General features: G+C 41.3%; 1 protein-coding gene across 3 annotated transcripts in view; it reads right to left on the bottom strand.

Moving 5' to 3' along the window:
• Positions 1 to 12736: 12736 nt before the first annotated feature.
• Positions 12737 to 13618, bottom strand: part of zgc:174356 (proton-coupled folate transporter) — a 56096-nt gene continuing 55214 nt past the window's right edge. For all 3 annotated transcript variants that reach the window (XM_045717243.2, XM_045717223.2, XM_014193391.3), the window contains one exon: positions 12737 to 13366. In XM_045717243.2, the coding sequence (XP_045573199.1) occupies positions 13315 to 13366 (52 nt within the window). In that variant the 3' untranslated portion in view covers positions 12737 to 13314. The remainder of the gene's footprint in view (positions 13367 to 13618) is intronic.

Below are 13618 nucleotides of genomic sequence, written 5' to 3'. Positions count from 1 at the left end.
GTGTGTGTGTGTGTGTGTGTGTGTGTGTGTGTGTGTGTGCGCGTGTGCGTGCGTGCATGCATGTGTTCATGCTTGTGATGTTAATCACTTGATTTTACACTTTTAATGTCTGAGCACACAACCACAGCTTTCCATTTATCTATTGTAGATAATACATAGTATTAGGAATTTAGCAACAGCTGCTTCATTCCACAATATTTTTGGAGCATATTTAGGGAAGTTAAACATCTTAGTACTTACTCTGTCAATCTATCTAGTCTTATATAATCTCTATGACATTTAAAGGGGGGAAAAAGTCATATGAACCTCATTTCACCCCTTTACTTTACACAGTAGTCCTAGGGGATGAGAAAGTAGATAACGTGGTGGCTCACCTCAAAACCTGTCAAATGGCGCTAGTTGTAGGGATGCTACACAATCCTAAATAATTTAGGAACCATGATCCAACTCTGTAGGCTCACACTTAATTTCATCATCATCCGTCTAAACTGGAACAGACTTTAGCAGCAGCAGGGGGATTACTCAGTGACATCATCATGACAGTGACATCACCATAACTGTGTCACTTTACACCCTCAGAGGCAGCCTCGATCCTGTTTGACTGATTCCATGATACCGCGACGGTGATGGATGGAGGGAGGGAGGGAGCATGTACATTACCAAGGATCCTCCTCCCCTCCTCCAACTCCCAAAACAGCAGGGGCTATAACTTTCCTTTATCTATTTTTTTACTACATTGGGTCTGAAAAACACACATCTATCAGAATGTTATTTATAAATATAAACACTTATTTTTTTTAAACGGTTACCAAGCTAAAATGTTCATCATCAAATGTATATTTTAGCCATGGCTGGTGGCTCACATTACCAAAATACATTACAAATACACATTACAGAGTATATATTCTATTTAGAGGGCAAAGTAAACCACCATAGTCTAATGATCTAGTCCAGTCAAAACCATCCATAACAAAGGACAGTTACTCTAGTATTTTTTTGCACTTATTTCATTAAAGGCAGTGTGTTTATGGCAGTGTGTTAAATAAGTAAAGTACCTTGCTAACAATGTGAATGAGTGGGGACTCAGTTAAAGCAGCAGAGATAGTAAAACTCAAGTGTGGTGGTATATATAGGCTTTTGTCTCTCCTTTGGCGCAGTGCACTGTTCAGAGCAGATTAAAGTCAGGCTGAGGGTTGTAGACAGTAAACTGAACCTCCACTCCCTGGGCTGATGGAAGGAAAGGAGAGGAGAGACGAAGGAGAGGAGAGCAGAGCAGAGCTCGTTAAAATTCTATGAGAGAAAGACATAATGGGCCTCGCTTGCAGGAAGTTCTGTTTCATGTTCCTTCACAAAGCACAAGTCTCCCATCACCTTTTGATGTTCATCTACATCACTTTAATACTTCGCTCATCTGAAGATACCCCTCATCTCATGGACTAAGGTCTTGCACTAACCTGACCAGTCCTCTGAAAATTGGTACAAATCATGCTAACATCTTTCCAAGTCATCAGAATCAATTTAGTTTATTAATACTAATGTTACTCTCAGTTGGCGTGTGAAGTAAATACCTATTATCAGGGATCAGGGTAAGACCCAGATGCAGACTGTCGAAGTAACACTGTTTATTGTAGCAACAGGGGCAGGCAAAGACAGGTCAAGGCAGGCAGGGGTCGAAAATCCAGGGTAAGCCAAAGGTACAGGACGGCAGGCGGACTCAGGGTCAGAGACAGGCAGGGTTCAGTAATCCAGAGGTGGAACAAAGGTACAGGATGACAGACAGGCTCAGGGTCAGGCAGAGAGGTCAGGCAGGCGGGTACAGGGTCAGGAGGGGCAAAGGCCAAAACCGGGAGGACTAGTAAAGAGAGGCTGGGAAACAATAGGAGCTGACAGGAAAAATGCTGGTAAGCTTGAACGAACAAGACGAACTGGCAACAGACAGACAGAGAACACAGGTATAAATACACAGGGGATAATTGGGATGATGGGCGACACCTGGAGGGGGGTGGAGACAAGCACAAGGACAGGTGAAACAGATCAGGTCTATGCTATCTATGCCTGCTAAATAGATAATGTTAACTTTTTTCATTTTGATCCAATGCATTATCAGTATTCATGTAGTTAATTATCAAGTCAAGAGCAAATGCTCTTCAACATGTAAAAGAAAATATAAAACTTCAAAGCAGAAATTAATCTCGAGAGGTGATCTCTTTGAGGAGCCATGGAAAAAGTCCTGCAGGAACAAATTAGAGTTAAATTAAAGTAAGGACATGAAGCCACTATGAGACTTCAAAGTAAAAGCTATAAACAGTAATCACTCGTTTTTCAGACAGAGTTTGTGGGAGACACTAGACATGATTACAAACAGGTACAGGAATGGCCTATGCCGGGTGAGTGTTCCAGTCTGTGTGTGTGTTCTAAATGAAAGCCAATAGAAATGAAAATGCCAGTCTATAGCCCAGCTGTTTGGTCTAAAGGATGAGTCTCCAAAGTGTTCCAGTATTCACAAACTGCTTGGTGGTGAACATTTGTTCTCCAGTTTGCAGAGATACCAGTTCAATTATTTAGTTATGAGCTCATCGTGGTTTTACAAAAGATGATGTGGGTGCACTGAATAGGGTTTGCTCACTGACTCACACATGTTCTCTGAAACCCTGCCCTCCTATCAAAAACTGGGACAAAGATGAAGAGAAAACTATGAATATTATATCTCATTCTCTGCTTGTGAGAGGATGGATTTGGTATTAGTCATGTAGGTCGGCATATCCACAGATGGAACTGGGCGGGAGCCGAATGACATATAGTTCTACAAGCTAATTCCCAGCAGGCCAAACTGGTTGAAATTATGTCATTACAACCGGGTTATAATATAGTTGTAATGATGTCATTTTAACCAACTTTCCCCACTGGGTTATTGGAGAAAGATAATTAAAAATCTTTATCAAAAAGTAAATAATTTGGGAGATCATCCAAAAATTTAACCACCTTGTTATTGAAATAAATAATTAGTAATATTACTATCAACAAAGTTAATGGTGGTAGAGTATTACCAACTCCTTCATAAGATGTATTCCTATTTATACACAATCTCAGCTCTATGTGGATGTGAAATTATCATATAATTTCTTTGGAGATTCTGCATCTCTCCTTGGTCAGCCAGGCGTATTGTTTTTGCGAGAAAATCAAGGAGATGCAGATGTTGTAGTTAGTTACATTATATAATATCCCTGAAGCACCCTTCTCATTATTCATTATTCTTTCTTTACTCAGATTGGTCTCACCTGTATGTAAGTAAAGAATCTAAATTACTTTCAAGTATTTTACTTTGAGATAAACACACCGTAGGCTTATTGAAAACACTTACTCTGTGTTTTCTCTGTATGTATGAAAAATATATTCCTGGCTACTACACCCAAATTCACCCAAACTCATTTATATAACTTAAGAGGTTAGTAAGAGAGCATGTCTTATTGAGCATTTGCTATTAAAAACACACACAACACTTGACACACAATACTTGACTGTGAAAAACAAGTGCATCCAGCATCAATAAAAAGTAGGGTGGAAGAGGAGATGAGAATAGAAGAAGAGAAGAGAAGTGCAGAAGTATAAATGTAATGGATTAGCCGTGATGTCTTGTATGTGATCACTGATGACCAACATGGAAAGGTCTGCTTTACAGTTAATACAGCGTACACTTGATGCTTGATGCCACTGGGCCTGAAGTAATGTCCTTGTCACTCCTATTATTTCCCTCTGTGCCACTGACGTATCTTTAATGGTCTCGTCTAACGTTTGTTCGTCACCCTGACCAATATTTTCACAGACTGTACGGCCACGGCGCGATTATGTTTTATTGTTAAAGGAAACACGAGGAAAAAAGCAATTTCATGCACCAGAAGACTTGATGTATAAACAAAATGGATCTCGATATCCTCATGAAAGTCATAAAGCCTTCATAAGATGCTCTGCTCAACTTAATTCTTCAGGGGCAATATATAGGAAATGTATAGATGGCTACGGAGTGCTGGCCTTTGTTAAATGCAGGGATTCTGAAAGCCAGCACTTTCAAAACATTAATGGGAAAATACAACTTTCAAATGGCAAGTCACACAAAAAGTGCTCTTGTATCATATTGCAAATGTCATCACCTTGTGTGAGCCTTGATAAGTTTCATTGATATTACATACACTAGCCTAGGGAATTAAATTCCTTGCCTCATTTGCGCCTACCCTCATAACCTTCTCTTTTTGGTAAATAATCTACTGAAACTATGTACCAAATTCATTATTACCCTTTTTTGCATATATTTCGCTAAGTATGTGCGGTGCATTTTCTGTGGAGGACAAATCTCTATTTTAGTGCTGTTCTGGCCCATTGCTCACATGCAACTATTTAGCATTTTCCATTTGATGAACAGAAGATCATGAAAACAGGGCCCAAGGAATTTACATACGGATGGTTACATAGTGCAGTAGCTGTAAATATAGCTGGTCAATGTGATATACTATATATATGCAACACACATGCGTTGTCAAAGGGTTGTGGAGCTGTGGTGTATGAGCTACTTGTATATGATTAATGCCTAGCAGCACAGTCTAACATCCCCTTCAGTTTGAATCAGCCCCATGTGGTTCGACATGTGTCAACTGCAGCAGTGTTGACAGATCAGACTGCTAGGCCTACATTATTGAGCACTCCAAATCTACATAAGATTAATCATTTACAAAATAGCCATTTTGGTCAAAATGGCGTGAGTTCTCGTTCAATCAAATACATGAATAACCATGGGAAGATAGAACCCTCCTCGAATGAGAGTTATATTTTATCCACCAACGACACCATAGTCCAATGACTGATCCAATCTGCTTTCTCTGATTGCAGAAGTGACTGCTCCTGAATTAACATGAGACATGAAGGGTTGAGTAAAATGTGGTGGGATTTAAAAAAAAAAGTGTTTATTAGGATCCCCAATAGCTTTTGTGGAAGCAGCAGCTACTCTTCCTGGGGTCCACCAAAAAAACACAAAACATGACAAGTAACAAAACACTGATACACTGACAGACAAGGACCATCACACAAATTGTAAGGACAACGATATACCAAAAATACAACAAAAAAAGAAAACAAACAATACACCACCCAACACATTTCTGTGTTAGAGTGCGCCTGTGTGTGCGTGTGTTTGTATGTATCCCCTCACAGTCACCTCCGATCCGTTTTTTGAAGGTTCCATGTGATCACGGCTCTGTTTAATACTGTGCGTTGCCGTTTTGGAGTTGAGGACTGTGAAGAGACCCCTGGTGGCATGTCTTGTGGGGTATGGAGTGTATGCCGGTTGCATGGGCACATTGGCGCATTAACAAACCAGATAATTATCATACCGGCAAGGTTGTGCTATTAGAGCCATTTGAACTTTGTTTAGTGCAATAATTAAAGAAGCCTAATTATATAGCAATCACATCACAGTGAATATGTATTGTGCCCACTCACCTCTTCTGACTGTGAGAGCACTCACACACAATGGTGCCCCTTACATGTGACCACTGATTACAGGATGATGTCCACTTTCAGATATATCCTATGATTAGCATTAGCCCCATACATGAGATAACAAACAAGACCACAGAGCAATGTTTAATTCTCATATCTCATATTCTCTCTATAAATTATAATTACATGTTTTGTATTTTATCCATGGACATTCACAAAGCCCTTTTCTGTGGTTACATTTACATGAATTTGATTTACATTATTCCGAGTGTTCAGTCACAGGACAATACCAGCTTGATGGTTGCTAGTCTAATGCGTGTTGTCAGGTAAGCTTAATTTTCATATCTATAAATGAGCATTACATGTTTTGTATTTTGTTCATGAACATATTTTGTCCAGAAACACAATGCCACTTTAATGCCCTTTTCTGTACCTACTTTTACAGTAAAATACTAGCTTAATCAAATAAAATGTTAGTCACATCCGCCGAATACAACAGGTGTAGTAGACCTTACAGTGAAATGCTGACTTACAAGCCCTTAACCAACAATGAAGTTTTAAGAAAAATACCTACAAAAATTAAGAAATAAAAGTAAGAAATAATTAAAGAGCAGCAGTAAAATAACAATAGCGAGGCTATATACAGAGGGTACCGGCACAGAGTCAATGTGCGGGGGAACCGGTTAGTCGAGGTAATTTAAGTAATATGTACATGTAGGTAGAGTTATTAAAGTGACTATGCATAGATAATAACAGAGAGTAGCAGCAGCGTAAAAAATGGGGGGAGGGGGGGCAATGCAAATAGTCTGTGGTAGCCATTTGATTAGATGTTCAGGAGTCTTATGGCTTGGGGGTAGAAGCTGTTTAGAAGCCTATTGGACCTAGACTTGGCGCTCCAGTATCGCTTGCATTGAGGTAGCTGAGAGAACAGTCTATGACTTGGGTGGCTGTAGTCTTAGACAATTTTTAGGGCCTTCCTCTGACACCGCCTGGTATAGAGGTCCTGGATGGCAGGAAGCTTGGCACCAGTGATGTACTGGGCCGTACGCACTACCCTCTGTAGTGCCTTGCGGTCGGAGGCCGGGCAGTTGCCATACCAGGCAGTGATGCAACCAGGCAGGATGCTCTCGATGGTGCAGCTGTAGAACCTTTTGAGGATCTGAGGACCCATTCCAAATCTTTTCAGTCTCCTGAGGGGAATAGGTTTTGTCGTACCCTCTTCACGACTGTCTTGGTGTGCTTGGACCATGTTAGTTTGTTGCGGATGTGGACGCCAAGGAACTTGAAGCTCTCAACCTGCTCAACTACAGCCCCGTCGATGAGAATGGGTGCAATCTCAGTCCTCCTTTTCCTGTAGTCCACAATCATCTCCTTTGTCTTGATCACGTTGAGGGATAGGTTGTTGTCCTTGCACCACATGGTCAGGTCTCTGACCTCCTCCCTATAGGCTGTCTCGTCGTTGTCGGTGATCAGGCCTACCACTGTTGTGTCATCGGCAAACTTAATGATGGTGTTTGAGTCGTGCCTGGCCGTGCAGTCATGAGTGAACAGGGAGTACAGGAGGGGACTGAGCACGCACCCCTGAGGATCAGCGTGGTGAATGTGTTGTTACCTAACCTTACCACCTGGGGGCGGCACGTCAGGAAGTGTACAACCAGAGTGAAAAAAACTCATTATTCCATTTCTGTTAGTCACATGTCTATGGAAGTTGTTCAGTACATGTCTCAGTTGTTGAATCTTATGTTCATTCAAATATTTACACATGTTAAGTTTGCTGAAAATAAACGCAGTTGACAGTGAGAGGATGTTTCTATTTTTTCTTTTTATCTGAGCTGGTGTGTTGTGGGAGGTCAGTGAAGATGAGAAGGTATGCAGCAGCTCTTGTAAGGACAAGAGCAGTTTGCTTAAAAACAATTATGTTTTATTGTTAGGTCGGGCAGGGCAAGGACTGGCTGTCTAAAGGGATGACCACTTCTTATATTCTTCTAAAGATTCTTCTTCCACAGGAAAAGAAGACAAGCTGTCTTTACTGGCTGGCTATAGCAGGAGTTGCTGTGTTTAGTTCCGTGTATACTTGGTTCTAACATGCATCCTTCGTCCTGATCTTGTCCACATCCTGATTGTGCCCAAATTCTTATACAGATGTAGACGATTAAAGGACGCGTTGTGATGTGTAGACAGATCTGGACAGTGAGAGGTGACTCCATTGACTTACGGCATCAATATGTGTCTTAAAATAAATACATAAATAAATAAATATTATTTGTAAATAATCTGTCAAATAATTTGCATACAGAGAGGGACCAGGATATCTGGCCACAATGCAGACATGGTGGACAGATAAGAGACACATTTTACTACCACGTGTTGGTGTAATGGCTACAATGTGGGCACAATCAGAATATAGATAAGATCAGTAAAAAGGACTTATATTAGCCCCAGGTTTAAACTTGGCTTCTGTGAGGAGGGAGGCATCAGACTGGGGTTTTGAAAGTAGAGAGCAGCCTTTGGGCCCCAGTCTGTTTGAGAACACATGTCAGACTACACATCAGTAAGAGTTCCACAGGCATGTCTACTCTCATTTAGTCTTCCTGACAGACGGCTGAGGAACATCATGCCAAAGAATGATCGCATGTCACATGGGATGGTTGATGTTGAGGGAATCTGCCCATCTCTTTCTCTCTCACTCTCCCTTTCTCACACATGCATATACCCACACACACACACACTCACACACAAACTGAATTAACGTGTTACAGTACGGTGAGTACGTTGAACAATATCATCTGATTATATTTGGGTGAAATAGCACCGTACATGGACCACACTTTATAGCTTTAGCACTGGAGTGTAAGAATGACAAAGAGGTGAGTGATGGTGCAGTTACTCAGACAAACCTGTGCTTTATGATCACTATACACACACTTAACCTGCAACACAACAAACATTTTTAGCCAAGCTAAGAGTAAGTTATTTTCAATTTCCTCAAGACTCTTTCCAACTGCATTGGTCAGCTGAGGCATCAGAGTCATTAATGAACACTTTGGATGTGTCCCAAATGGCACCCTATTCCCTAAACAGAGCACTACTTTTGAACAGAGCCCTGTGGGCACTCTACGGAATAGGGTGTCTTTAGGGACGGCACCATTGAGTCAGGGAGTAACTGGTGGAGGGAAACTCACTGACCATTCGACCATGCTACTGGACTGGTATGTATTGATCTCAGCAGGTAATAAGAAGAGCCAATTGGAAATAACGATTCCTTCTGTACAGATGAGCAGACATTGCTGGGAGAAATAATCTGTGAGATTGGATTATTTTTTTAAACACAGACTGGAAGATCTATAACAATAGGACCATTAGTGACATCTTCTATTACTCATTATCTTGGACTATCATCTGTTTATCAGTTCCTCGGGGCTCAAGGGCCAGAAAACATTCTGCAGTCAGTCTTCTAGTCTGCCGAGGTGTAATGAGGTCTCCACACACACACACACACACACACACACACACACACACACACACACACACACACACACACACACACACACACACACACACACACACTCTGTTATTATGAGCTCCCTGACTGGCTCTCTCTCCGGCGTTACTGTTGAGCCACCGGAGCATCCCTCATAACAGGGCTACGTGAGAGCTGAGATGAACAAAAAAAAATCCCCTTAGTAAACATCCCTGTTATTAATTGACTTCAAGCTTCCACATGACTGTTGCTGTAGTGTAAGGTCATCTCTTAAAATATTTGAGCATACACATATCTGTGTGTGCAACAAGTTCTCACAGTCTCACTGAAGAATCTGACGTTTGTCCATAAATGTCAAATTTCGAAGTTAAATTAAGTTTAGGCATTCATTCTGAATGAAGGGTTAATACAATTCTAAGCTGTGAATGGGGTGGGGGTCTCAACACGCGCACTCACCCACACACACTGTGGCATTATGATCTCTTTGACGGGCTCTCTCCGCTGTTACTGTTGATCCATGGGACATCGGCGGACATGGTGGATCGAGACACATCCAAAGCAAAAAAACAGATAGCATAAACTGATGGATTTTGATGGGGATTCTTTTATGTTACTTAGATTAATGCACTGGTGCATCAGTTGACTCTAGGGCGTTATGGTTTGGGTTAGGGTTAAAACAAAGCAACTGCACTGTTAAGTTTAGGCATTAATTCTAGCACTAGGATTGTACACACAACCCTCGGTGCCAGAGCTCGCAGCTTGATGGTAATAGTGCTCACCATTGCCTGTAGGGGCCGGTTTTGAAGTAATCTTCCGATGTCCTGCTTACCTGGACAGACGTCGAATTTTGCAGTGGATCTTGAGCGACCTGGCTGGAGTGTCTGTGTTCTGTACGTGGTGTCCATATGCAGCAGTCTCACTGTTCTGTATTCACACTGCTTCCAAGTGGTGCGGATTTGGCAAAGCCACAGCTCCCTGTGTGTGGTGTGTGTGTGTGTGTCTGAGCGTGTGGACCATTAACGTTACAGAGTGAGAGGGAGAAAACAACGGGCAATGACCAAACAAGACCCTTCACTGGCTCAGCAAGGATTGGACAATATCAAGTACCCCTAGGCTAGCTTTTTACTGCATCAAGCACAGTAATGTTGACTGGCTGGCGTTGCAGCAGGAGATGTCAATTATTACATGTTTTTGTGCTTCCAACAAAAATAATGTGAAGTTCAAATAAAAACCTTGGGGTTGTTTGGTTTCGAAATATCATGGGCCATTGCCTTTACAGGGCTAGCTGAAGATCTTTTGTGTTCAGGTAAGTGATTGGGGGAAAAGCATCTTAGGAAGGAGTTATTCCTTTGTTGACTGCTGTCAAACTCAATTTTAGAAGAGCAGCACAAAGAGAGCATTAAAAGCCTAGCAACTAAATGTACTGACGCTCAGCGTTTTCTGTCCTCAAAATACATCCTTGAATTGTTTTCATTGTTTTCTGGTACCATAACTACCTCCGTGATAAGGTCTGGTTAGACCTAGAACACAATGAATGACAATTAAATGAGTAATGGGTCTGCTGATGTACTGATAAACTACATAATACTCTACTTATATTGTCAATAAAACAAGTGCAGGGATACGGCTGCAAATTGATGTTAAAATGCATAGATCATCTGTAGCGTTAACAACAAAATCCCTTTAGTAATTCAATATGTACATGATACTGCAGTTGATTTTGAAATAGTTTCTCAAGAGATGAAAGGGCTCCCCGCTCTAGAAGGCATGTGACAGGAAATTAAAACATTGTCATACCACAGCTATAAAGAGACAACATATCGACGAGGCCGAAGTGGAACGGGTCGAGAGCTTCAAGTTCCTCGGTGTCCAAATTACTACCCACTGGGCACAAACGTCAATTCAACATCTATTCCACTTTGGTTCAATGTAATTTCAATGAAAGGACGTGGAAACAACATTGATTCAACCAGTTTGTGCCCAGTAGGTAATGACTTAAAATGGTCCACACACGCATACAGTTGGGAGCCCCTCAGGAGGTTGAAAAGATTTGGCATGGGCCCTCAAATCCTTAAAAAGTTCTACAGCTGCACCTTTGAGAACATCTTGACTGGCTGCATCAGCGCTTGGTATGGCAACTGCACCGCCCTTGATCGCATGGAGCAACAGGGGGTGGTGTGGCCGAGCTCCCTGCCAAGGACCTTTATATCAGGCAGTGTGGAAGGAACACCCGGACAAATGTTAAAGACTCCAGCCACACAAGCCATAGACTGTTTTCTCTGCTTACGCATGGCAAGCGGGTACCGGAGCACCAAGTCTGACACCAAAAGGCTCCCGAACAACTTCTATTCCCAAGCCATAAGACTAAATAGCTAACAAAATGGCTACACAAACTATCTGCATTGACCCTTTTGTTTAATTTAAATTTTTGCACTGACTCTGTGCACACTCACAGGACTATACACACTCACTTATACACACTGACACTCCAACACAGACACTTACACACTTATTTTGCTCACACACCCATAACACGCACATACTTTCATACTGACTCTACTCACACACAATCATCATATACAGTGCTGCTACTCTGTTTATCATATGTCCTGATGCCTAGTCAATTTACCCCTACCAATCCAGTATCCCAGCACATCGTAAATGGTACAGGCACTGACCCTGTATACTGTAGCTTACTTACTTTCTCGTGTTCTTCCATCAATTTCTAATGTGTTTTTGTTCTACTTTACTTATTTTATATTATAAACTGGGTGGTTTGAGTCCTGAATGCTGATTGGCTGAAAGCCGTGGTATACCACATGTATGACCAAAGATATTTTTTTTACTGTTTTAATTACATTGGTAATCAGTTTATAATAGCAATAAGGCACCTCAGGGTTTTGTGGTATATGGCCAATATACCACGGCTAATGGCTGTATACAGGCACTGCACATTGCGTAGTGCATAAGAACAGCCCTTTGCTGTGGTATATTGGCCATATACTGTACCACACCCCTCCTGCCTTATTGCTTAACTATAATATTTTTACTACTGATATTGATTACTGCATTGTTGAGAAAGAGCTTGCAAGAAAGACATTTCACTGTACTTGTGTACTCAACAATAAAACTTGAAACCAACAAAAAGCCCTCTGCTCGGTACTGTAGACCATCTAAGGTAAAGGGTGTACTGGAGCTACTGTATGGGCTGTACTGTTACAGCAGTCAGCTGGATAGGAGGAATGCTGTTTTTAAATCCTATCTCCTTAATTGGAGGATGATATTTGGCTCGGTCTCTGTAAAAGGGAAAAAAGCAGCAGAATGCTTGCTCTCAGCTCTAATTGTGGTGCGTCAGTATGAGAGCATGTGTGTGGTGTGTGTGTGTCAATAGAGGCTCATCAGTGAGACTAGAGAGAGGTTTAATACAGCTTTTCTCAATGACCTTCTCCAGATATGGAGTCTGACCTTTTTCTATTCTAATTTTATTAACGGTTATTATTACTTCCTTTATCAGCTCAATCACAACTCTCCATTCTGTAAAACAACTTCAATAATCTCTCATCTTGTCACTCTCTGCCTTTCTTTGTCTCCCTCTCCCCTCATTTCCCTCTTTTCGTCTCCCACTCATCTCCCAATCGCTCTCCCTCAATCGGTCTTTCCCTCTCTCCCTCTTTGTCTTTGGATTTCTCTCTCCATATTTTCCCTTTCCCATGTCAAATTAAAATAATAATGGAATGCACAGTGATACCATGGAGATCTAAGATGTTTGTCTTTCTCTCAAGCAGCATAGGCTTTTATTATGATAATGCAATTTTATTTATAAAAGCAATTCTGCTGCAATCATTTTACAAGTGTGAAGAAACATATGTGTTGATTGAAATAACAAAAATGGGTAGAAGAGGAAATATTATCCATTTACCTTTACCCGTTTCCTGCAGAGCACAGCAGAATCAGAACATGTGTGATGAGAATAACTTAAAAACATGCATTATAGGTTACTCAAATGCAGCGGGGTTGTCCCATTTTCACAGTTAATTTATTGGAAAATATATATATAAATAAAAAATATGATTTCTTGTATAATGTACCATCTACTGCCCTCAAACTCAACTCTGGACCTCGAAGCCAATTACACTGCATTTTTTTCATTGTTCCCCTCTAATCAGGGATTTAGACCTGGAACACCAGGTGGCTGCAATTAATTATCAGGTAGAACAGAGAAACAGCAGGCTCCGGCCCTTGAAGGGTAGGAGTTGAATAGCCCTGATCTACCGTATATTATGCACTGTATAGGGAGTAGGATGCCATTTGAGACACATCCTAGGTGTACTATAGGCCTGGATTTAGTCCTGTATGACCAGGCGAGGTTGTGTGGCTGGCATCTCACTGATCCACCTGTTTGAAGAGACAGTGAGAGAGACAGAGACAGAGAGAGTGAAATACATTGTTTACTGGAGAAACTGACCTATTTATCACACCAAATTATCCACCAATGAAACACTTCAGTTTGGATTTCTCCTGAGAGATCTCCCTATTCTCCCAACCTAGCCCTCTGAATCTCATATCCCGTACAGAATTTCATCAAATTGGGGTTTTATGGATATAAATGCAGGACATAAGATTACTGTATATGAATTATTAAAGGAT

This window comes from Salmo salar, chromosome 01, assembly GCF_965601325.2.
Source record: "Salmo salar chromosome 01, fSalSal1, whole genome shotgun sequence".
NCBI classification, from domain to species: domain Eukaryota; kingdom Metazoa; phylum Chordata; class Actinopteri; order Salmoniformes; family Salmonidae; genus Salmo; species Salmo salar.
Note: the sequence above shows the minus strand (reverse complement) of the source record. Positions and strands in the feature narration are given on the sequence as shown.